This window comes from Oreochromis niloticus, linkage group LG12 (genome assembly GCF_001858045.2).
Source record: "Oreochromis niloticus isolate F11D_XX linkage group LG12, O_niloticus_UMD_NMBU, whole genome shotgun sequence".
Classification (NCBI taxonomy): Eukaryota; Metazoa; Chordata; class Actinopteri; order Cichliformes; family Cichlidae; genus Oreochromis; species Oreochromis niloticus.
In genome coordinates this window covers 20,394,731-20,422,027 of record NC_031977.2, presented here as the reverse complement: position 1 = coordinate 20,422,027, position 27,297 = coordinate 20,394,731, and the positions used below count along the sequence as shown (strand labels likewise).

General features: G+C 39.4%; 1 protein-coding gene across 3 annotated transcripts in view; it reads right to left on the bottom strand.

The window, feature by feature from the left end:
• Positions 1–27,297, bottom strand: part of unc5ca (unc-5 netrin receptor Ca) — a 189,637-nt gene that overhangs the window by 10,430 nt on the left and 151,910 nt on the right. For 2 of the 3 annotated variants that reach the window (XM_005452040.4, XM_005452038.4), the window contains exons 6-14: positions 26,127–26,294; positions 25,695–25,859; positions 20,374–20,430; positions 12,860–13,051; positions 8,382–8,599; positions 6,738–6,873; positions 6,049–6,136; positions 2,870–3,038; positions 237–470 (exon numbers count right to left, since the gene is read on the bottom strand). In XM_005452040.4, coding sequence (XP_005452097.1) covers positions 237–470; positions 2,870–3,038; positions 6,049–6,136; positions 6,738–6,873; positions 8,382–8,599; positions 12,860–13,051; positions 20,374–20,430; positions 25,695–25,859; positions 26,127–26,294 — 1,427 coding nt within the window. The remainder of the gene's footprint in view (positions 1–236; positions 471–2,869; positions 3,039–6,048; positions 6,137–6,737; positions 6,874–8,381; positions 8,600–12,859; positions 13,052–20,373; positions 20,431–25,694; positions 25,860–26,126; positions 26,295–27,297) is intronic. The other variant, XM_005452039.4, reaches the window with a different exon arrangement.

Here is a 27,297-nt window from a genome sequence, read left to right as displayed (position 1 = left end):
CTTTTCAAATGTAAATTATCATGGAAGCATTTTAGTATGGGTAGACCAAGAGAGAGCAAAATCTCTCACAGCACTAATAAACGCAGCAACACTTTCAGCCAATAGTATCAAATGCCTTCGGTGTTATTCAAGGCACTGGGGGTGAATACGTCCTTTATTTATCTAATGTTTCTATTAAAACACAAGTGGAAAAAAATATTACTTTGCTTGGGATTTATTTAGCTTCAATTCTTTACCTTGAGTGCATCTTGAGTATCATCCAGACAATAGACCCTGATGTGATAGTCCAAAGTTGTGCAGGAAACGGGCCCAAAAACAGCCAGCTTGAGCCTCTTGGCAGCTGCTTTGCCAATTGACTGGCCCACCAGGCAGTACGTCCCCAGTGTCTCTGTCAGAATGTGGCATGCCTCTGAGTCCATCTGCACATAGCAGGGGGTGGTGAAGTTTTCCTCTCCCACTACAACCACATCCTTCAGGAACCAGACACAAAAAAAGGGAAAAAGGAAATTTTTTAGACATAGTACCATTTTGTGCCTATGACGGGTGACTGTGAATGCAGTGTTGGAAGTTCTTTAACACAGTACTGTTGAAATACCATGTGAGCCTTTACTCATCTCAATCAAAGAGTTCTTTAATTTAAGTAAGGCCACCTTTTAAATTAAATCCACGATAGTTGCTGTTGTCAAATTAAACTTAACATTTGCTAAATCTGTTTCATATTAAAACTGCTGCAGACATTCATAGGCATAATTCCCTTTCTCATCTGAAAAGCTTTCTATTTTTCTTAGCAAAACGGTGGATTTAATCAGCATTAAACCTGAGATAAATGTCACAGTAGGATCACGTTGAACAAAACTGTGCGTGACAACAGTGTTTGGCTTAAAACAATAAACTGTGATCAATATAGAGCAGAGTATTGTTAAAGAGACCATGAAAATGTAGATTATTTGCAAAGTGAATTTACAAAGTGAGCCATGGTCCGGTTAATCTTGTTTTCCCACCTTTTTTTTAGGGCTGTCCTTCGTTTGGTCATACAGACCACTTTTGTTAAAAGCTGGCTGTTATTTGAGTACAGGCTTTATTTGAGAATTTACGGGCATTAAGCCACATTCTGTCTGTTAACATAACCTGACAGCACCTGCATTTGGAAGCTTTTCCACTAATGCAAACAGCCCATAAGTAAGCAAGGTTGCGGTTTATTTCAAATGCATTCCGCTCCTATAAACAGGTTTGTTTGCCTTTTTTGTTTTTATGCAAATTGAATTAAGAGGTTTTCTTAACTCTAGAGAATTTTTTAAAGTAAAAAAAGCACAGTTATTATTGTTGTTTTTACTTGCAAAAAGACAGTATGTGACACGTTGTTTGTAGTTTATCAACAAAAAAAAGAAGGTGTTTCCAACACGTATGATAGAATATAAATCTCTTTTAGCACACTGTAAGTGTATTTGCTGTACACACTTGTAGAAGTACATCAATGTGTACTTCGGGAGAATGATGAGACTTGGTTAAAGAGGTTGTCTGTGAAGTGTGTCCAATCCCACTGTGGGATATGTGCTGGCTGTAGCTCATATCATTTCTACAGTTCCCTGTAGCAGCCTGAGTTATGGTAAATCCATACGTTTCTCTCAGTTAACGGAGGATGCACAGGCTATCTGTGTTCTTATTATGTGACCACTGGATCCGCAATTAGTTGTGCAGATATCCATGTTTGCTTGTGTGACTCTGTTAACGTGTGATACAAATATTGAGTATTGAATCACAGTTCATGCGGGGTTGTGTTCCTACAGATGAGCTGAATCAATACAAAGAGGTCAGGAAGCAGTATGGTAGGAATCTGTTATTACTGGTAATCACAACTGTGGCTGCTCCCCCCTGATATGAGGGGAATTCAATTACCTTTCCTCTCACTGTTTTGGGGAAAACTTTGTGATGGGAAATGGATGTTCTACTGCAATAAAAGAAAAACAAATCGACTTCCTGATGAAATTCCACTTTTCATTTTTCTTGGGTTTTTTTTTAACCACTCTGCACCGAGCCTCTTCTGTGAATCTCTCTCACTCTCACACGCACACACACACACACACGCGCGCACACACACTCACACACACACACACACACACACACAGTCTTATGCATGGCTAATTGTGCAAAGACATTGTGTTGAGCTGTGATAAGCAACAGAAGACAGCATACGGGCGCCTTGTAGACACAGTGATGCTGCAAGACAGTCTTATCACCCACACCCACACACAAGGATGCACACATGCGCACACACACAGACACACACAGACACACGCAATAGATTGCTGAGGTAGAGACTTCATGCTGAGAGACACGGGAGGAGGGAGAAAGAGAAGGATAGAAAAAAAGGAGAGATAGAAACATAAGAAGAAAGATGAGAGAAGAGGAGGATGGCAGAAGCATAACAAATTGCTTCTGATAGGAGTCTTCAACCCCCTGCTTGTCTACTAGCCTGTAGGCAATTTCTGTTTACCAAATTTTCTCTCCTTCTCTCCTTCTTTTCCTCTTTCTCGCTCACTGAATACACAGAGTGTATGTGTAATTCAGGTTATTCCTCTATATGCTGTGTGTGTGCCGTGCAAATGACTGCATATCGCTTACTTGGCTATGGCTGTGGGCAAGTTTGCCATTACTTTGTGTAAACAATTATTTGCAGACTTCTTCACATTTAGAAATTTCACTGTACACGTGCATCCCTGTGTATTCACATCCGTCGGAAATTAAAATTTTTCATTAGCTGGCAACACGGCGACAGCTTTTCTCTTCAAAAGCTGTATGTTGCAACTCTCTAAACAGTGGAACATAAATAGTGCACACAAACAAAAAGGACACAATGCTGAACACTCACCTCCCATTCTCCCATGGCCAGCTGATTCTTCAGCTGTATGAGCCAGTCTTCCTGGACATTGTCAGCGCAGTGGTGGATGGTGAGGATCACTGGTCTGGTCAGCAGGGCTCCTGGAGGTCCACAGCTCACCACTGGGCTAAGAACTGTCTGGATGTCCTCTACTGGGGGTCTGTGAAACACAGATAACACTGAGGTGACACGACAGAAAAGAGCAACAGGGGGGCTGCGCTGTCGGATACCAGCTAGTGCGAGCTTCAATCCCACAAAGCTAAATTGGTTTCTTTTCTGGTCTGTGTTTCGTTTTTACCTTGTATTAACAAGGACTACTAAAGAATCTTCATATATTCTAAATCTATTCTAATCTTAATATATTTAAATAGTCCATATTCATTGTGGATAAAGTGAAATATTTTAAGCCTTTTTTTGCTCACAAAAGTCAGAAAACTAGTATCTCAAATTTTTGGATTATATAATTTTGAGTAAATTACTATTCAGTCAGTATAAACACCGTGCATCTCTCTGTCTAACTGCGTACACACAACCATAATTCTGGGGAGCCTTGCTGATTTTCCCGAAGATGATTATCGACACTGTCTAAAAGGAGGGTAAGCCACAGAGGGTCACTGCTGAAAAGGCTGTCTGTTTGCAGAGTGCTGCATCGAAGTGTATTAATGGAAAGTTGACTGGAAGGAAAAGGTGCACAAGCAACAGGGATCACCGTAGCCTTGAGAGGATTGTCAAGAAAAGTCAATTCAAGAACTTGGGAGAGCTTCACAAGGAGTGGACTGAGGCATCTACTCGGAGGTTTTAGAGCACTTCATGCTGCCATCTGCTGATAAGCTTAGCTGATTTCCTTTTCCAGCATGACTTGGCACCTGCACACACTACCAACTGACCGTATTATTACGGTGCTTGATTGGCGAGCCAACGCGCCTGACCTGAACTCCATAGGTAATATATGGAGTATTGTCAAAACGATGACAATGCACTTAAAAACACACAGATAAGTCAAAGGTTACTATCAAAGCACCTTCAATGACACTTCAGCAGGGCCACAAACTGGCTGCCTACATGCCACAAAGCAGTAATGCAGTAATTTGTGTTAAAGCAGTGTAGACTAAATTAAAGGACGTGTGTATTGTAAATCCTCTTTTGATTGATCATAGAAAATAATCTAATAATATTAGATACCAGGTTTCTCATTTTCATGAGCTATAAGCCATCATTATCATTAAAAACAGCTGTTTACCTTTTCAGTTGAATTAGGAAAAAAAAAAAAAACAAGTTTCCCACAATATTCTAATTTTTTGAGATGCACTAGTCCAAAGCTGGACATTTACGTGTGAGGGGAATAGATTACCTTTGCATAGATGAGAAAATTTAGAGAACAGAAGAAAAAGAGAGCAAAAACAAACTCTATTGGAGAATGATTTGTGTAGTCAGCCTCAGTTGGACTCAATAGCTTGCAGCTCACGGGGCAGAAAATAAAAGGCTACTAATCATACACTCTTGTGCTTTTTATACATCTAAATATTGGAACCTCAAGCACTCACTAACTAATGTATGCCTCAGTACTGCAGCAGAAAACTTCAACATCCATAAGATCATACATAGCAGTCTCATTTGAAACTGAAAATTGAAACCAGATACTTAAACAACACTCGCAGTAAACACAAAAAATGTACACGAAGTCAAATGCCAGTACAATCCATTATCCCTCATCTTCCTGAAGCCATATATTGACTGTGAATGAGGCCATACAGATAGAGGAGATAGAATTTAAATATTAACAATGTTTTTTTTCTGTTGTTTTTTTTCAGCCCACCTTGTGTCAAGGGAGAGCTAATCCTTAGCAGTGTTATCGATTCAGCTGCTGGGGCTCATTATTGACTCATAAAGGGTTCACATGGGTAGAAAAAACAAAGATAAAAACAGTGGGAGTGAAACTATAGCACCCTTTTAACTACCTAATGCTGAGGTCACCCCTTAATGAATTACAGCTTTATTGATTTATGATGTTATGTATCCTGTATCTTGCAAATACAACAAGAGATGCTTTGACTTTTGTTTGTTGTTAATCTGACACCTAAGGCAAGGGTTGCTGAGGTAAGTAAAAGTAGCTATGTGATGTTCTGCGTAAACACAGAGGGCTGAAAAGATGTTAGCCTCTTAGAAATACTGCAGCACAGGGCCTAATTCTTATTGACTGCTGCTGATTGAAGAGACTGTAAAATGAGTGCATGGAACAATATACATGACTCAAACTGTGTCTTTCCATTGTCCATAGCCATTTGGACCCTCTTGGTTGTATTTATCCAGGTTTTAAGATTCCCATTTTTAAAACCCCTTCAAGTAAATATGAATGGATTTTTCTCCGTATTGATTCCAAGGTGAACATCAATTTTTAACAGAATCAAAAGCAGTGTGCCTCGTCACTTTAACAAAGAGAGAGCGACGTACATCATGTATGTACTTTTTGGGGAGGGGGAGAAAGGATTATAGAACATGTAACAAGATTAAAGCATTCTCAAAAATAACCACTAATCTGTTAGTTATAGTCGTTGCAGTGATCTCTCTGCATATGGTTTCAAAAGCTCTGTTCTTTGGCTTTATAATGTAGCATGAAGTTAAAACCAATCAGTTGGCCGCACAACGGTCTGCTGTAGTTTGGCATATTTCAAAGTAATGAATCTTAAGAGCCTTACATTTAAATATAGTCCCGAATCAAAACCTGATTAACAATGTAAATTTAATGGATTAGTGTACAGATTAGGATGTTAAGTCGGTAGTAATTAATGTGTCAAATATTCCATTTTAAGCTGCTTAACTTAACTCTAATTCTGGTATTATAATATGCATTGTGTCACCAACTGACCTCTGCTGAATGAATCACAAAAAAGGTATATGTGAATACACTATGATATGTCCCTTTCTTATAAATTCTAAGTCTGTGTCACACTATGAAAGCTTCCTCACACAACCATACAAACAGCTATAAGAAGCCACTGATCCGGGCAGAGGCAGAGAAGTACAGACAAAGGAAACAAACAAACAAACAAACAAAAAAAGGACACAGAGGGAGATGCAGAGATGAAGAGAAAAATAAGGACAGCAGGGAACAATTGAAAGGAAACAGCCACAAAGAAGAAAAAAAATGGGGAAAGAGAGACAAAACTTACCTCAAGCTATCCTTCCTGTGCACAGTCACATACATTTCATACACCCTGCCCTGAGGAACAGCACCCGCTGGAACCAACAAACTGACTCCTGCAGGAGGAAGGACAGAGGAAGCAGAATGAATGGAAGCAGAAATAATGAGTTTCATCACTGGATTTATCAATTTCACCATGCACAACTGAATTATTGAATGTGAAACCCATCATCACTTTATCATTATGATTCATTACTTAATAATCTTTTTAAAGGAAACCCATGTAAAGCCTTGTCTTAAATACTCCATTACAATGCAATATTTCACAGCTTTTGAAAGCTGCGTTTCATCAACAGGTCACGTAACTCCACATTTTTACCTGAATACAGCTGCTGCTTTCCTTCATTCTTTTTTTCCTTTAAAATCTTGGTTCATCACTAAATCATATGAATCTGACTGCAACAGTATCAACAAATGTACCAACAAATGTACTTACACACTTAAGTATCTAATGTAGTCAGAGGCCAGTAGAGGAAATATATCTGAATAAATCACCAAAACAGACATTGCCACATATTCTTAACTTTGCTGTGATTCATAATTAGCAATTGGCTGTTACTAATATGATCAACAAAAAAACGATACAACTCTCCCCGTTTGCTGTCTTGTCACTGTACAGGAACCATTTTCGCTGTTAAACGCTTGTGGGAAGTTTACCAGAGTTGGGTACAATGAGGTGTCCTCCTTGGCTGTTGAAGGATCCATGAGCAGTACAGGAAGGATCTCGTGTTCGGGCCAAGCTCTGATTGCGAAGGTTCATGGTGTCACTGTTATCCAACAGGGACTGAGTTACCTATGGAACAGTAACAGCGATATTAACAAAACATTACAGTATTGTATATGACACATGCTATTCAAATTGGCCTGGCGTTTATGTAGTATCTTCTAGTCTTACCAACCACTCAAAGCACTTTATAGTACCAGCAACATTCACGGCGCTTTATCCTATGTAGTTTAAGTGTTTTGTTGATCTCATACCCAAGAGCTCAAGTTAACATGCGTGTCCTAGGGCTGTAGATGGAAACCAAAGCTCCCAGAGAACCCACAGCAGCACAGGAAGAGGATGCACACTCAACACACTTACAAATCAGCAGAGCTACATTCGCATTTGAAAACACTACTTTTGCTGTTACACGTCTTTTAAACAAGAAGAACTTGAATGGATGCGTGACTCTTTCTGCAAACAATGTTAGAGTAACCATGTAATAAGGTGCTTTTTTTAATAGACCTTTTATGTGGGCAGGCACTGTCCACCGTTATGCATAAAAGCAATATGCAAAAGCTTAAAGCTATAAGGGTGAATGAGGTTCAAAAATGCATAAGGAGAAAAAAAATGCTATGCGGTTTAAAGGATTGAATTCCTCTGAAAGAACTCGTGTCGGGTCACATTAAATATGTAGCCTAAAGCAAAAACAAAACAAAACAAAGAAAAAGCAAAAATCTCATGAAAGTCCGGAGAAGCTTCACTGTGTCAACCTAAGTTTGATTTTTGCCAGGACAAGAATTACAATGGAACTGTTATCGGTCCCTTTTCGTCTAAAATTTGACTTTAATGATCAATTATGCTTTTTACTTTGTGCATAACTTCTTTTTCTGTCCATTATGATGCCACAGGTAAGACCTCCATCTGCCTGGGGACGGGGGTGACGTATGATCACCTTAGGGTGATTAGTAAAAGATGTGACCTGCTCTGCATTTGTTCACCAAAATGCCGGCTGTGAAATGTAAATGAAGGACTTGATATTCACTGTTTTACTCCAGCATCACACAAAGCTGAGAAGAACTAACGTCGCTAAACTCAGGATGAACACATCAGCCTAAAAACAAACAAAACAAATAATAAAAAATGCACAAATTACCTTGGCAAGGTCAGTCATTAGACACAGCATGTGATCAATTATAAAAAAACAAAAAAAACAAACAGATAAAATCATCAAAAGGTGGCAACTGATCTGTAGAGTTCAAAGATGGAGAGTTCAGCCCGCGTACTGCCTGAGGACAGGTGCTGTGATGAAACTGAGTGGTTTCATCTGTATTTGTGACAACTGACTCTAGTATGCATGCCATGTATTTGACAGAGCAGGGAGGGAAACTGGGGCACTTAGCCGCATGTATACTAATGGTGTGTAGTGTCTTCATGTGACTGGGAAGACATGCGCAGCTGTGCTGTGCTGTAGAATCTCTCACACTGCTCTTGCAGATTAAATACAGACAGGAGGGAATAGCCTACTGTGATCACACAAAATGCTTTAAAGTAGAAAAAAGATAAAAGATCGAGGATTTAGTGTTGGGCAACACTACCTTAGGAGACAGTTTAGACGTGAAGTCTCCTCCGAGGTCATCCTGAGGTGTGACCAGTCCAGAAGAGTTGTACACTTTGATCTTCAAGTTGGGAAGAGGATCCAGGAGAGGAGAGTTGGTCATTGGAATTTTGTCTGACACATCGTGAAGAGCATACACTGGACCCCGATACATGGCAGCTGCATTTGTCAAGTCTGGCGGAGCAGTCAGCAAATCAGCTAGAGGGGTAAAATTGACGCAAGAAGAGAGACAGAAGCACGAGAGAATTTACAACACGATATCAGAGCGGTTCAGCGAAAAGACAGACCAGCTAAAGTAAATCTATGGCGTTGTATAGTGCAATGTGTGTGTGTGTGTGTGTGTGTGTGCGTGCAGCTGGGGACAGATGTGTAGAAGTTGTAGCAAGATCAGTGAGAAGGAAAAAGGGGGAGTAAGAAGAGTCAGTCAAGGCTGCTGATAAGCTATCAGTGTCTGGGATAATACATTGCTGTACATGGGGGCATGACCTGGCTGCATGAAGGACTAGTCATGGCTGCTGAACAGAGAGACAGAGAGAGCAAGAGACTTCTACTTCACCTCAGAAAACACTCAAACCTCCAGGAGTTAAACATGTGTATTATCAAAACTATCTCACAACACAACAGTTCAGTTTCAAGCTGTGCTTTAAGCTCTTAAGACTCTGGTCAGAGTCTACTTTCTCCCAAACCTAAATAACATTAGTGCATATTTTTCAAAACATCACCATGTCTCATATATATATGAATAGCAAACAGAGCGACATTCAACTTGTGCTAATACTCATCCATGTATCAATGTTCCACTATTTGGAATAGGTACAATACATAATATACATTTATGTGATGATACACTATATGAACAATTTTTATGACATTATTAAAATCATCAGACTATGTTACTTTTGAAAATATACTGAATGCTGTCATTTCAATCATAATTCAGGCCAAAGGCACTTTGATCTTTGAATAACATTCAGAGCCTCTCATTTGTTTTTCTTCTCATTAGCCATCACACGCTTCTGACTGACTACATCTTTCATTGTAGATGTAGTAAGTTACAAGGTCTCCCATAAACAAAGTAACTGTTTAACACACTATATTTAATAAATTAGAAGTCTGTCACTTCTAATCAGTAAAATTCTAATGAATAAAAAAAAACTATCCTTTGACTTGTATAGTTTGATCTGAGGCTGCAAAACGTGTTAGAGTCTTTGTATATCCTGATGTTTTTACCCTGCTCTTTCTTAAGCTGGCACAGCTGACGTATGCTAATGGAGGAATCTTGACTCTTTTGATGTATTGCAAGCAAACAAGCAGCCCACTTACACACAGAAGCACTGTCATAAATAAAACACTAGTGCATTGTCACAGGTTGGTACTACAAAAGCACTCGCACATGCAAATGTGCCTTGTGTACCAACAAGATGAACACTATAAAGCACATACTGATACACACACCATAAACATGTGCCACATGCACTATATATGGGAAGGATAGGTAAGGCTCTCCTGTTGATTTCTTGTTGTGCTTATTGTGAAAAGGTTAATGTACACTACATCAATGCTGTAGGGTAATAAAAGTGCATGAATTATAGTGTAGCTATAACCACCATAGCAACAGCAGGTTCACGCATGGCTTCTTTAGGATACATACAGTGCTGACCTATTGTTTTTTAATCACACAATTAACAGTTAAGTAATTACAAATGCTTTGATATCACTCACAGTAACAGCAATGTTTTGTCTGCTAGAATGTTAGCCTCAGTTCTTTTAGATAGTTTTGCTGACGGACATTTACTTAACTTCACCAAAGCCATTCAATTGAATGTGCTTCAAGCAGCTCTGTAACAGTTCTGTAGAACCATCTTGCTATAACCGCGTTAGAAGCACAGAAACTACCCTAAGGGCAGAAGCACAACAGAGCTTACTTCTACACAAACCCCTCTCAGAAAATTCTGCAAATATTCAAGATTTAATTGGGACTGAGATCACAAGAAGACCAGTTACCTATTAAGGAACAAATCCCGATTATTTTTTTGGGCTCAGACTCTGAAATCCTGTTGTTCTCTCTGAGAGTCCATCCATTCTAATTTTAAATTTCTTTCATTGTCACCCCCCACCACCACTAACATATATGCACGCACGCACACACACACACATCTGTTGCCTATCACTCTCTTCCTTTCTCTATCACCAGGCTGTTTACCCTTAAAGCCAGCGGGTATTCCTGCCAAATCATCCCTGCTGAAATTTAATTAACAACTAACAGAAAGCCAGAGAGAGAGAGAGAGAGACAGTGAGAGAGTCAGAGAGAGAGCGAGGGAGTCAGGGAGAGAGAGAGAAACACGCTGGGACATAATTCTTCATTAACTGTAATCGGAAATGGTCCCTAAAGACAGAGTGACATGCATCCTAATGCTTTACTGATAAAATGTCACCCTGTCTCTACACATAGGAACAAGTTTACCCTTCTCCTGTCCACACACACATGCACAGTCATGCGCAACCATTTTATCTCACTGTTAACCAATTAGTACTGCACACCCTCATCCTGCACACTACGGTTTCAATGTTAATGTTCGGCCACCAAGAACACCCTGAAATATTTGTAAGTGTAACCCTTTTCAAAACTGCTTTTTTTTTCTTTTCTACTGATCAAGTGGAGACTATAAAGTGCTGCTGACTATCATGAAAAAAGACTGAGCATTTGTTTAGTTTATTTTAAATAATCTGAATTAGAGTGTGTAATTCAAAGTTGTGGAAGTGTATGAATACATGTCCGGCTGTAGGATCTACTCGCTTCACGAAGGCGAACTTTTAGTGCGTTTGTGAAGGTCTGTGTTAAGAGATTTTAAATCAAGGTGTTTATGTCATTTCTTTCTACAAGAATAACCCGACCTTAATGGCATCTGTGGACTGACATCTGATTAATACAAATTCCCTTCCTCTTCCTGGATTTTCCAGTAAGCTTTTAACTGTGTGGACGTGTGCGGAGAGGAAGAAATGACAATACAGACAGCAGACAGGGAAATATAGCTCCATTTTAAAAGGAAGATAAACATGAGGGAGTGTCCGTTGTGGCTGGAGTCACATAGCTAAGGGAAGACAGAGACATGGAGACTGGGATGAAGGGAGGAGGATGCTGATAAACAGGAAATATGATTGAACTGAATGTGCAGATATGAAGGTCGAGGGGGAAAAAGTGAAGAGCAGAATGAGAGTGACAGTGAGAGACTCTTTGATGGAGGAGAGCAGTGTCAGGTGGAAAGAGATTAATCCAAACCATCAGAGGAAGCAGAGAAATGAAACAAAATGATACTAGTGTCAAAGCTCTAAAGTGGATGGGACACACAACAATATTTCAATTGACAAATGGTCATATCTGTTGTTTTCTATCAGTCTCTCTGTGTATTTATCTCTCTATTGTATCAATCATTGGCTACAGTGATACTCTAGGACAACTTGTAGTGCTCTCTTTGAGAGAGCATAAGGTAGGCAGACCCTTGCTGTCAAGTTCCTACTTAACAGCAATTGTCCGACTAGCCTGAGTAGCCTTCAGAATCGGTTTAAAGTGAGCTAAGCAGGGATATGTTGAAGTGAGCTTGTATGTAGTCTGACTGAAACTGGATTTTGGAGCAACCAATATAGATTTTTCCTCTTTATCCTGCCAAACAGACAGCTCTGTCTGGAGAGGAACTAAAGTTCTCTTCAAAGCCACCAGCCTTCTTTGACAAAATCTGTAGCTTTACATAGAAAAACATGGGAGTTACTGGTCTACCATTGCTCTGATCAGTTATTCTTTGACATCTGTGTTTTAACGTGCAAGTTCGACTCCCAAAAACCCTTCAAAACACAAAAGAATACCAAGAAGAATACTAACGCACCAGCTGAGAGAAAGAGAAAGAGAGCAGAGATATTTCAGCTTCAGATCCCCACTGGAAGGGACTGTGACAGCATGCATAACAATAAACATACCACATATATGTCAACTGACATGGATCTTTTTTAAGTTGTCTAAAATATATTGTTTTTGAAATTGAGGGCGTGCTGACTGCCATCTATAAGGGTAATACACTGAATATAAATAAGTACATCACATAACCCAACTTTAAAGAGTTCCAGCTGACCCTGATTCTGTCTCCAACCATTGTAGTGTTCCTGTTTTGCTATCATTCCAATACTGATGGACCATCGAGGCAGCTGCACAGGCTAAATCATTTCACTGCATTTAAATACCACTTCAAGATGGTTTATGAAGAAAATGACTGAACGTGCTGCACCGTCTTTATTGTAATACGTTTTTTTTTTATTTAGAAAGTCACCATTGCATCAGAGAAGAAGAACAAAACTGCATTTTCAACTTGTGTTGGATGCATATAAATATATATAGATGGATATACTGTAAACATTCTGTATAGAGTTTCTGCATTTCCCCTCAGAATCAAATGTCAAACTCATTACCTGATCTGGCTGTCTTGATATTAACAGACTGGAAGCCTCCATTTAGTGCCGATGTGTCAATGATGTCAGAGTCAAAGTCGCGGTGCGTCTTGCGATAGACAAAGAGCGCCACGATGACGGAGATGACCAGGCACATAATCACTGCGATCACTATCCCCACATAAAGCGCCACATCATCTGTACTTGGAGCAGCTGGAGGGGAACGAGAGAGAAGAAGACCATGTTAGAGGTACTGATGAACCGAGACCCATTTATACTTTAAATACCTTCTTAGGAGAAACTGTACATCAGAAATGTAAGTGGCTATAAACAACTTAGATAACACTTGTGGGGCAGCAGGGTGCTAACAGAGAATAAAATACTTTTATGAGTCTGTCATTCACAATTTGTGTTTGACAGTTTCACTTTTACCTCATACTCCAATTCAGACTCAAAGGACAAGTACTATGGGTTTCATTTCAACTGAACCTTTCAAATAGCCCTCCAGCTCGTGTACTATAATAATTTGTCTAGACAGACAGACAAAGACACCTTTCATAAAAAAAAAGAAAATTACCAACTCTTAAAACTTAATAAGGCTGTTAATTATTTTACAGGGGGGTCCTAACAGCCATTTTCAGTTGTACTCTGGCTGGAACAATGGTTAAACTGTCATTCATGAGGCACATCTCGAAGCAGAAGACAGAACTAAAATTTTAACTGATGGTTGGTATGTGACACACTTAAGGATGAAGAGGAGAAGAAGTGAGAAAAGGATGAAAGGAAACGAGATCACTGGGGATGAAGATGAGGATGTAATTGGTAGGAAAGGCAATCTGTGGACAGAACACAGATATGGAGAGTGCAAGTGAATAGAAATGAACTGAAAGGAGAGTAAGAGGTTGGCTGATAAAGTCAAAGGAGAGTGAAGAGAGAAGAGAATGAAATGGTGAGGAAAGGAAAGAAGCAGAGGAGAGGAGATAACAGCAAAGCAGGCAAAGGAAGTAGGAATGCACTTGAACTTCAAAGTAGCAAAACAAACAAGCCTACATATTTAATATGAAAGTGCCTGAGAAACTCTTAGCGTACTCTCACTGTTAAAGAACTGCTCATAATCATGTCCTGTGTAGTGGGTGGGAGGGGATTTGTCTGCAGCTATTAAGAAGACAGAAAAGTATAGGAATCCTTCTTTTAATCCACCCTTAAAGTTGAGAGGCAGATAACAGGCTTTTAGCTACAAACAGCCTGAGTCATTTGCTAAAGGATTTGCTGTTGTCGCATCAGAACAAGTTCATAAAGCACGAACTTGATTATGCATGAAAGAATCCTTTGATGGGGCACACAGACATTCACGCTTACACATGCTAACACACGATACACATATTCACAGAGGAGAGGTCATCTGTGACGCTGTTGGTTACTCACTTGCCACTTGGGGGAGCTATGAGCCACTTCTAGTGTCCCTCGAGAACCGAACACGAGGGTCAGGCTTTCCCCCCTTTTTTTAAAGTTAAGTTCGACAGAGATGTGAACAAGGTCTCTCTGGGCACTTTTTTTCATTACAAAAAAATGATTCTGACCTTTTTGGCAAACACCACAATGTTGACCATCCCACAAGAAGCAGTGTGATGCTTTTGATCATTTTAAAACAAAATATTTCACAATAAAACGTAGAGACGTTCAATTTGCCTCACATAACAGTAAACTGCATCGTTGGGTGTGAGCCTATAGCGTGAATATGCCACTTGTAGCTATTTTTCCTTCTCTTGCCATTTATAGAGAAAACAACGAATCAGTTAACAGAGACAAGCTTCTGCAGATCAGTCAATATTGCTGTGGACTAAAGCATCGTCCCTGCCTCCACACGAACGGTCTCGCTGACTGAATGCTGCTGTCTAGATCGACTTTGGAAAGACCGCGCTTCGTGTGTCACACAAGCCACACTGTGGCAGAGGAAAAAAAACATTCATATAATTTGCGTTTACAACCCCCGATCTGTGTTTAACGACAAGATTTACGGCACTGTGGCTGTTTGCTATAGCTGCCAAATATCTGCTCTTCAGATTTAGCACAGACGCAGAGCACCACCTTTAAATCTTCAAAGTCTACCTCAAATAGGCTTTGTGACACGCAGTTACCAGTTTTCCTTCTGATGCTGCCTGTCGAAAATTCCCCAATGCCCCAACTTCATTGCTGTGCAAAGATGCCCTGTTATCAAGGTCCTTGCAATTGCCAAAGGGGAATAGAATTGGATAATCCTCTTAAGTACCAATTCCCTGATCTTAATTATGATCATCATCATCCCCATCTATTAAAAGAAACTTTATCTTGTGTCTACTTTAAGTTGAAGGTCTAGAACTTCACAGCACGTGCAAAGTCAGAAAGCCTCAAGAAGGATCACTTCTCAGCTTGCTCTTCCTTATCCCAGTCTCCTGTAGTGGTTTGGGACACTTTAACTAGGCTATAGCCTGCTGTGTTCTCAAAATATAAATGTATGTTTGAGTGCATCTGTGTGTTTATGTGTGTGTATGCACCGACTGTAACTTGTTTTATCTCAGTGGACTTAAAAGCCTTTCTTCACTCTCTATCAGTTTATATCCCATCTCCCTTACATCTTTCGCTCCCTCAGTAACTCACACCTCTCTCTGACTCCCTCTGTTTCCATCTGTTTGATTTGTAGATGAATGAAACAACATGTCCCATTAGAGCTTCCACCTGCCTGAGTAACCTACATACAACTGCTCGATACCAAATGTTTTACTTTTATTCGTTCCCTTTTTTGTCCTAGATTTGTCTTTTTATTTCTACTTACACATAACCATCACAATATGACAAACTTGGTGCTTAGTGAGACTCATACAAAGACAACCGTTTTTAAAGTAAATGAACAGAACTGATTCCAACGTTGTCACTTATTTCATAGACTATTCAAAACCCCGGTGTGTCTTTTTTATGAAAAAAAGACATTTAAAAGAGTGAAAATACACCTTTCTCAATATATAGACCTTTTTAAAAATTTGAGCTAAGTAATAAAATACAGATTGTGTCCCACGTTCTCTCCCAGTGACAATGACAATTTTAGAAACATGAAAAAAAAAGTACTAATGCACAGTAGCTTTTCTTGGGCACTCAAGTTGTCTAAGCTCTCTGTATGCATCTATTTCTTTAGTCTTTCATTGTCATTGTGCTTTCACATAAAACACAAAGTGCTGCTTGGGCTGAAAACTGCCTGTTCTGTAATTCTGATGCTCTTTTGTTGTCTGACTAACTGCATAATAGGCCACACTTTTCTGACATGATTGTGACTGAAAAAGGAAGTGAACATGGGCGCGCGTTTCTGACTAAACGCAGATGACTGAATCACATGTTTGGACGCATCTGTTAGCGCGGAATAACAAAACAAGCAGCGACAGAACGGGAAAAGAGTGCAGTCTGACTGAGAACTGATAGATGCACAGCGATGTTCACTTTTATGGGTCACAGTGAATGCATAGACAGATACGCACACACGGACACGTCTATCTCCTGCGCCTTTTCATCCTTACCTGATACCCCCTCCCCCTGCACCTGACAAGCAGTTTCATGTTCAACACAATCACCAGCACGGCCAGCTAAATTGGATTTAGATTAAAAATATGTACCTTTCAACAGACAGACCTGAAATGACTTAAATAATGACTAAGTCACCCGGGAAGGAAGACAAACATTTAAACACCCCATCTGTGATGTTCCGCCAAGTGCTACCTGACAGCCTCTCTATAGAAGACAGAATCTTCTAAAGGTCAGGAGACACACACATGCACACACTAATAATAATATATAGGTCACACACATGCATACACGCACACACAACAGATATGCATGCAAGTGGTTAAAGATTTGAAAGTGGTGTGGTAATGCTCGCTTTATACAAATTTTGGAGGCATTAGTGTGCTCATACAGTTGAATTGTGGAGACATAACTCCCTTTTGGGGTCTAAAAATGTAATTTTGCGAATGTATTTCCAATTGGCAATGCTTTGGTGGACCTTGGTATTTGATTCTGATGTTAGATTTTATTAAAGAATGGCACAAAATGTAAAATATTTTACTATTATGTAGTTGTTTTGCACAATAGTTATACCTTAAATTGTACATGTTTATTTTGTGCTCACAGTATGTGTGTAATGCCAAATGCGTCTTAGCTGCAAAGCCAACGTGATTTTGCCAACGTTGCTTTTTTGTTTTGGGAGCAAGATTTGAGCGACTCATTGCGTGTCAATAATAAAGGGCATCATAGCTGCTGCAGCTGAACTGACTTTATCTCTGAGGATTTAGTGACATGTAGTGTGGAACCAAATGCATCAGCCAGTGATGGCACTGTACACCACACGTGCTTACATGTGAAGAAACCTGAAGACCCAGGAATTTGGAGCAATTACACACAGACTCAGTTTTACATCCAGTCGATAACACACATGGGCTAGCAGAAGGGAAGCCCCGCTTCACCCTCACTCAGCACGGATCACTGTCTATCAATTGGCCCAGCTTTTTGTCATTCTCGGAGTCTGTCCAATCTGCCACAGCGAGGATTTAAAGAAGGGGGAAACAAGGATAACTCAGATTAACTCATCTCTATCTTTTCTGTGATCTGCATCCAAAGCAGAACTGTGGACAATCACTACTTGAAACTCATTCAACTGCCTTTTTGATCTTGCTTGGCACAAACATGCGGACACCAACACCAACTCCTGGCAGATGCATCTGTTCTAAGTAACTGTCAGGGGTGATTGAAAGGGGGAGAGAGAGAGTGAGCAGTCATTTCTAAATGTGTCTGTGTTTTAAGAATGGTTGGGGAAAAAAGTAATGGTTAAAAGTGTCAAGAAATAAAATATGGAATCACTCGGAAGGCAATAAAGCCAGAAGGTGTAATTCTATGACTAGAACAAAGTTTGCAAGGAAAGTCATTAGAGCTCATGCATTCTTTAACCCTGTAACACAGTGTAATTGCTGATATTTAATGAAGTGTAACTGAATGGGACATTATGACCTCTCTCAGTGTATCCTGGCCACAGTTATGAATAATAAAATACTACCAATCTCTCTTTTCACACGATGGCTAAATCACATTTTCACAAAACAAACAAGGTACAATACAAATGCATAATGAAGCCGTTCAAATTATAATAATTTTGCTGACATTTGCTTTTTGAGCTTTTCAGCCTCTATTTATGAACCACCCTGAGATAAGAGCTGATCAGCCATCAGCTGTCCTCCCTGGTGATGCTGCCAACAGTGAATGCAATGCAACCATAAGGAATGACAAGGGATTTCATTGTGAAACCTATCATAGGTGTGACTGACGGATGTTGCTAAGGTAAATCTACTCTGTAAGTTATTAAACCATGGCTTCTTGGTATAGTGGTTTACGCATTCACCTAACAAGGAAAAAAGCCAAGGTTTCACCAAGGAGGAGTCTGAAATTCTTTTGGAGTTGCATCAGGACGGGCGACCAGTGTAAAAATCAGCCAAATTAAACAAGTAGAGCCACCTGTTGTGGTGACACCCTGTTAATAAGGGAGCGGAGAAAAGCAGCTTTATTGGGACTGGATTTCTAATCAGAGAAAAATGGCTGAGAAGGATGTTTTGAAAAGAGAGATGTCAGCATCTGTTCATAATTATTTAGTCTCTTATTTGGCTTGGATGCTATGGCAAGTTAAATTAACTATGAAGGGGAAACTAAAATAATAATAACCAAAAAAAACAAAAAAGAATAAAAAAGAAAACAAAAAAGAAATTATTCATATACTGTGGGCAATAGGACACATCAGTATCAGCACAACTATACTTATGAAATATAAACTGGATTTAAAAAAACTCTCAAAAATTAAATTAAATGATCAAGTCACAACTGTAATCATACTCGGGGAAAGCAGGATCAGTTTGGCGATTAGTGGCTCTCAAAGCCTCCCATAGCTTACGTTCCTGCCTGCATTTTTGAATGAAACACTGTAATGATCTGTTAAATGAGGTATGACTGTTTTTGTCTCATTTTTAGCTCTCTCCATGTCTTGATCCATCTAGGACTAGTCATCTAACAAAGCACCGTAGGATAAAACTGTTGCAGCAGAGCCTGAACGAGAGTCATTAGAACACATAAGAGAAACACGTAGATCGCTTTGAAGATAAAACGAGAGCCCCTGCAATGAGAAGTAAAAAGCAGAGTAATAACAAGTGGCAGAGGTCCTTTTGACTCTTGCACCTCTCAATTTCTGTCTCCTTCATTATCGTGTAGTAAATTCTGTTGTTATATAAGTAATAGTAAGTGAGATGGAAAGAAAAGGGTGGCGGAAAATCAAAAGCAGTGTGGAATAAAAAAGTAGGATAGCAAGTAAGACTGATTAATATATTTATTAAATCCTGTCATTCATTATTCATCCTTTTCATTACTCATTAAGAAGCACCCATACCTCTTGAAATAGCAATACCCTTGCCAGGTAATCTTGTGCCGTCCTGTAAATTTATCACTAAAGGAGAAGGGGTCGATCCAGTAGAACTGATTGAAAATCTGAACTAGTTCGGGGTCCATAGCTGAAGCACACTGAGCTCTATGAGAGCCAATAAGCTTGTAAACACAAAGTAAGTGTTCAGAACGAAGGCAAATTGACTACTTTGGCAATGATTCAAAGCTGGCTGGCTACTCTCCAAATGGCAACCGCTGCAACAAACTCACAAATTGTGAATCAAGTAAACTGATGCTGAATCGATTCACTGCTATAAGACAAAACAAAGGAAAGAATCGAGTTAATGAACGGAAACTGTCACCGTTATGGGGTAGTCTTTCCAAGAGGTACCTCCTGCAACTGTGGAAGGCTGGTTATGTCTAACTGGATGTCCAACACAAGACAAATACAATGTAAAGCTACACAAAATAAAAGCATGAAACCATGTTTCAACACATAATTCCATAACCTTAAGTCTGTGGGTTAACTTTTTTGTATGATGTTGTATGTATAATCGGTCCACTGTTTCTGGTTCAGTTAAAATGTACTGCAGTGGCATCAAAACTACCCATAGCTAGAACTGCTCATCCTTCGAGGATAGATTTTAATTATACATCAGTACAGTTTTGCAGCATTCGCTTGTAATTTAAAGGATGGAAACACACTGACATGCACACCCAGAAATAAGAATAGAGGATAAAACTGTAAGTTAAAGCTTGTAAAGTAAAATCTGTATAGGGACCAGTATACAACAAAACAAAGATACCACCACTATTTCCTTTGTCTAAGAGCAGGGTTACATTTCAGAACTGCTAATGCGGCTGTCTGTAGACTTTACTGTGCTTTCAGACTTGCTTGATAAGCACAGCAAGATGATTGTACATCAAGGCAACAGATGTAAGACATCAGCAGAGCTCTTATCCGGTAATATAAAATGACATGAAACAATAAAAGAGAAAGCATGAGCCAAAGGTCAATGCTCAATCAAAGAAACACTGAGATGAGTAAGACAAAAGGAAAATGGATGGTGGTAAAACAGAAAACATTGACTTACATGGAATTCCCAATTCATTCTTTTCTTTGGACTCAGTGGACTTCTGAAACAATGAACCTTGGGATGGGAAAAAGAAAGGGATGGTGGAATGATGGATGAAGGGAAAAGAAAAACAAAACAAAAAGTCAAACAAAATGAGACCAACATCACAGGACACAGACCTTGAGCTAGACTTTTTTTTGTTCTTTCTTTAAAATCGAGGTTGAATGAAAACATACAGACCACATTGAGACTTTCATTGTGCATCAGGATTTTCAGACAAATGTGGAAAGACTGCACCGGTCGTGAAAATCGGTGTACTCTGAGCTATGGTACATGTAAGTGGCCTAAAGATGGAACCGCTAGCTGTCGTCAATCAAGAGAAGTTTTTTCCCCTCTGTTGATGTTCCTCTTTGAATTTACTTTGAATTCATACATATTTGTCCTTATGGTGAATGCTATGGATTATAACAGGGTGACCAGCATTGCTTGCTGAATGGCAGTAGCACTCTTGGTCTGACATCTGTTTCAGCTCTGCTGCGACAAGAACAGATGCTTTGCATATTACATTATATACAGGTTTTGATTTAATGGGCTCTTCAATTTTTTGTATTTTTTACTTTTTTAAGCTCCTTCTGTACAGTGGTTTTTTTTTTAACTTTCTGTGGCATTTTTTCATGATAAGGTCTTCATTTTTATTTTTTTAAGAAGCCACACTGTTTCCCTGTGTCTGTCTCCTGCAACACAACAATTTCCAAACTTTTGGGATTAAAAAAATAAATCTTATCTTTCTTATCTTATCATGAAGAAGTCTGGATGCATTCAGTTACTGCTGTGTCATTCTGAGTGTTCACTTAGTTGTGGCAGACAGAAGGTCTATGACACAGATAAACCACTCATGTACTGATGCATAATTGAAGTGCTGGTGTATAATTGATAAAGCCAACATGGCTACATGGTGTGCTTAAAAGGTTCTTGCCAGACCAGCTGATCGTGGAACACACTGATTCAGCACTAAAAAGCGAGAAACATTGGCCAGGTTAAGTGGGGTGACAAGCACATATAAACAAACAGTAAGACAAATGACAGGCTTAATGTGGTGTTTTGCTTTAGCTGCACAGGTGGGCTGGGCTACATAGCCCAGGAATTTAAGTTTCATACTTGTATTTGCATGGGCATATAAGACAACAAGCAACTGGCTGCATTTGGTTGACTGCAACAAAATGTCACAATGATTAACATCTGAATCAGTGATTATAGTAGCAGCAGCACGCTGTGATAAAAATGTATCATACTTCAATTATAAAGCAATTGTTCAAACAAATAATAACAATGAAAATATGGTGGGTGTAAAACGAAGCTTAAAATGATTCAGAAAGACCCAACACGATCACGATGGAGAGAAAAAACAGCACAGTGGATGAGGGCAAAGCTTTTAAGACAAGGAGCAGAAAACAGCTAGCATGCTGGGTTAGAAACAATAAGATGATGTAGCCACAATAAGAAGGAACAAAAAGGGGAAGAACAGGGCTCTCAATGGGGAGATGGGTTGTTTGATGCTGTGTAGTACTTGCTGACACTGCTCATCGTTTTGCGTGATACAGCTCAAACACACCTGAGTGTTTTATCCAAACACCAGATTACATAACTGCCAGAGCCTCCGGGTACTTTTAAGAACAGTAGCATTCGCATTCATACACGTGTGTGTGCTCACAGAGCAGGCAGTGAGTAAAATATTATGCACTCAAGGATGACACAGTGGAGGTCTGAGTGAATCCGTTCCAAGAATCCTGATCAATGTGTCAGAGAAATGTCAAACGGCCAGAACATATAAAACAACACAAACGGCTCCAAAACCCCTGAAAGACTGCAACACTCAGGCATGCATACGTATAACTTAGAGATTAAAAAAAGATAAAACAAACAAAAACAAAGAGGAGTCACTCCATGCTGTAGAGAAGTAAGGTCAAATGGATTTATACCTCTCAGGGTTGAATAACTTTATGAAAAAAAAAAGAAAGCAAGAGACGGTAGACGCTGAGAAACAAATGGAAAGGAAAGGTGTTGGTGAAGAGCAGCCGAGAAAGATAAAAAGAGGGAGTGTAGAGTAAAGTATGGTTGAGCACCAAGTCAATTACAGACCACTATCTAAAATACTACACCCCCAGCACAAACACTGAGAATAAATTATCAAGCCTTAAAACCTCCGAGTTACAATTTAAAGTCTTTAAAGGCAGCAAATAAGAACTGCCCTGCCATACTAATGAACTGTTTTGTCTGCTTAAAGGCCACATTTTAAAAGAGCTGTCACTCATAAACCAGCAGGAATCACTACACGCCTTTCAAATATACCATAAATATATGATGTGAAAAATGCTTTGCATGCAGAAACTCCTTCTAATACACGTTCATGGATTACTGTTAATGCATAGAAAACAGTCGAAACATGAGTGCTGGCATAAACCCATCTTTGTGCAGCCATTTTAAAGACAGGAAATCAATTACAGGAAATGAACCTAAGCTTATACTTCCCTTGGTTTTATCCCATATTCTGGGGCCATACCTTATAGGCTGCAGGGAATCTCTTAGATGGATTGGAGTTGGGTATACAATACACCATGTTGCAGCTACAGTAAGATTTGTCAATACCATGCCTACTGCAAAGCTTTTTAGGGAATTATATCATATTATTCCATTGCTCATGGCATAGCCCATCTATTGAATCATCACTACTATTCACTCCATTCCTGCTGCTGAAAGAAGATGCTCGCGCAAGTAACAACTCCAGCTGGAGGCTTTTGTGTTCAGTGATAAAGTACATATATTTTCCCTGAAAAGAATCAGAAATGCTTCACTGAGAGTAAATTTAAGTACATTTAAAATGATCAAAACCTACAATAAAAAGCTCACTTATTTAAAAAGCACTTTGATGATAAAATTCAGCAAGATGATGACATTATGTTAACACGAACATGCATAACATAACCAAGTGATTCAGGGAAAAAAATAATAAAAGTTGAGGTATAATTTCTGTAAATACAGCACATCTGAACTGCTGTTTAGTAATCCAGATATGTGTTATCTCTGAGACTGTAAATGGACTGCTACTTGCTGAATATAGCACATTTCTCCACTAACTGAGCACTCAAGGCAGTTTTTACTACAAGTCACATTCACTGTGTGCTTTATTCCATGCTTTAAAGTGCTTTTCTAACTGCACACAGTCACACTCTGACGGAGACATTAGGGCTCATTTCGGTACCCCACCCAAGGATGCTTTGAAATGTGGACTGAAGAAGCCAGGGATTGAACCATTGACCTTCTGATTGGTGGTCTACTTCCTGAACCGTAGCCAGCTGTAACAGTAGCCTAAGCCAATTACGCAGCAGTAAGATACAAACAAATATTTTCTATGTTCATAACCCATACAGTCAGATTATAATCTACAGTTTAATTAAACCTTTTTTGCAACTCTTGTCTCGATCACAGTTAGATGTATCCTGGGATACCTATGGTACGCTGGCTGAGACCATGCATTTGAACAAGTGAGGCTCTTTTTTTCCTTAAAAAGAAAACAATTAAGAAAAAAACTTGAAGGAAAAGTTCTGGTGTTCAAACGCACATGTCGCTGAGTGACCCCATGACCTGCTGGTTTGGTCCAATATCATTGTTAATCTACAGTATTTATCATCAGGTTAATTCTTAATCAGGTAGATTAAAAAAGAGTTTCTTACAGTATTTAGTTTTTGTGAATCAACTCAAGACGAGCAGAAAGATTCTCCCTATTTTTATAGATATGCCACAAATAATTTTCACAGCTGAGGAAACTGAGAACTGAAATGTGAAAATGAGTCTGTATGTCTGCCTTTCCAAAACATTTATACACTGTCATGCCCCCGTCTCACTCTCTAGCATGTTACATGCTTGTCTGCCAGTTACTCTGAGCACATGGAGTAAGAAGCGCCATTCTAACAAATCAACAAACAAAATTGCCTCCATCTTGGAAAAAAGCTGCTGCTGCTTGTGAGATTATGACTCAGCCCACGTTTTTCATGTAACTTTAAGATTTGTGATTTATGATGTCAGAAGTGTGTATGTGTGTGTGTGTGTGTGTGTGTGTGTGTGTGGGCGGGGGGGGGATTTTGGATGATTGTTCCACATCATTATTTATCATTACTTTCCTTGTGAAGCAAGTGTTTTTGACTGAGGTAATGGACATGAAAGTGGTAAGTGGAAGGTTAATAAAGTCATTCAAAACCCTCTCATAAATCTCCACACAAAGGCAGAAAGTGGAGGGCTGAGAAGGAGCAAATCACTCGCTAGCAGACAAAGGTATAAAACTAGAGGGGCGGAGAGGAAAAGGCTTAAAATGTTGACATAAATGTAAGGAACAGGAGGATGAATGGTGAAATGAAGGAAGCGATGAAAGTAATGAAGAAAAAAGAAGAAGAATACTGATGAAGAGAAGCTGCCCAACTGCACAGGTAAGAAAGAGTTTTTGCACATATGTTTAAACCAAATCAGGAATCAATTTTCTGAGGAGACCGCAGATAAAAAAATAAATAATTTGCCCATTATGTCAGCTTTGTTAATCTCCAAATATTGGTGTTGCTATCTGCCTTAAAAACAGTATACAGAGCAGGTTTCCTGACTGGTTTAAATTAAGCCATTAATTGTCTTCCTAAGCTTCACTCACCCTGGCTTCTGTTCATGGGCAAAGGTTTTTGACCACATTGTCAACAATAAATGGCCTGCCTTATTAAAGGTCAGCTCTCCGTAAAATCAATTCTTATCAAAAGCAGACACTGCAAGACATTTGCTTGAATCGGCATACTCATTGCTCATTGCAAGATGTGATATGTGACAACAAGCATAGATCTCTCAGTGTTCTTCGAGAATCAATTTCATTAACTTAGCTTTGCACATATAATGTGCTAATATACCTGATAAATTGCAGTTTGTAGTTTCTACAATAAAGAGCCAGTTATGTTGAATATTGCAATTATATTTCTATTCTTAATTTCACCTATAAAATATGGAACCATGATTTTTTTTTTTTTTAATGGGTGGATATGATTTTCAAAATGAGCCCAGTAATGGTCCCGTTACACTTCACTCACCATGACTTCTGCCTTAGGCTAAAAATCTGACCATGTGTCAACATTCATTGGTCTGCCTAATTAGGGTCGATTCCTGCACAATCAATTGTTATTTGAACCAGACACTGCTAGACATTTGTTTAGTTTGGCCTATTCATTGTTCATAGCCATATTTAATATATGATACACAATGTGTTTTAGAAGAGATATGTCAATGCTTCCAAATCTTATTTATCCACTTACTTTGCATACAGAGTCCATCAGTACAGTTTTGAGACTGGAGGACGAGACCCTCGCAGTCCTTTCCACCATTCTTGGGAGCTGGATTGTTGCACTCCCTCCTCCTCCACTGTGTACACTCTGTTCCACAGGCTGACCACTTGCTCCATTCTGTCCAGACACCATCCACTAGAGGGAACGGATGGGGACCACGGGAATGAGAGACGGAAAAAAAGACAAGGGTTTAGAAGGAGGAGACTGAAGATAACGGTTTCAATTATTTCCTAAACATTGTAAAATGTGGCATGGGAGAGAACACATATAAAAAGACAGAAAGTGAATGCAGAAGCTGAGCACAGGACAAAAAATAGCCCAAATGTATACAGATACAATACGCAAGGATGGATTATGGAAAAAAGTATTCAAAATGAAACAGTCTTGAATAGAATAGAATACCAGTGCACAGTGTGGTGCAGGGCAGTTTGTGTATAGCCTGTCCATCACAAGGCAGTCCTCCATTGAGAGGGGCAGGGTTAGTGCAGCTCCTGGTTCTTTTCTGGAAACCTCTTCCACAACGGCTGTTACACGGAGACCACTCTGTCCATGTCGACCAGCCCCCATTCACTGCGGAAACAGAGATCAGTCCCTTAATGAATACAGTGTTTTATCCACTTCTTAACTATGTAACGCCCACCCTCTTGAAGATACCATATTAGCAAGGGTTTCTGGGTATCTGTGTTCCACTTATCCATGTGTCCCAGAGCTTGGCGCTATTATATTGAACATGAGCTGGAAAGATGGGAATCTTAGGCCCTCGTCACACAGGCCTAGAGATCAGCTGGCAACCACTGGTTGCTAAGGTGGTGCAGCAACCTCCAACCAGCTGGGGAATGCACATTTTCCTTAGTGACTGAAGATTTCTATAGCTTAATACTGGTGAAAATGTAGATACAGTCCATAAGAAAAAAGTTGAACTCAATCTTTATGACTACTAAAATCAGTGAATATGTTGTAGATTGTCTGAGATAATAAAAAGATATGAAAAAAAAAAAAACGATGATGATGCAATCTGTGATTTTAATATGCTGAAATTATGATCTTAGAGAAGGCTGCATGTGTCTGGAAGCTGAGTTGAAATTTAAGCAAAAGAGCTGGATTTTCCTGAACATCAAAACTACACAGACAATCTGCATCCCTTCAACTAGCCTGCAGCTACTGCAGCATGATTTTCCACCGCTGTGTTTACATTCAGAAATATTCTCACTGAAGGGCACAGACTGACACAAATATGCAAACACATTAAGTTGTATAGCCGACTAAACACATGTTAAATGACCAGTTATCGTGGGGCTCGGAAATTGCTTAACCTGGCGTAGAGAAGACAAGGGAAAAAAGAGTGATAAAGAGCGAGAGAGAGAGAGAGATGAACTGCTGCTGGATGAATCCTGCAGTTTGTTTTCCGTGACTTCTTTGAAACTCTTCACCTCCTTTGTCTCTTTCTTTTTTGCCTCATGTCTTTTATTTGTGCTGCTGTAAAATGCATCTGCATCCTCCTGTAATTAGACCTTTCTGTTTCTTTCTTGTTTAGCATTATTGTTTCTGTGTTTCAAGAGAAAATGTGGCAGGA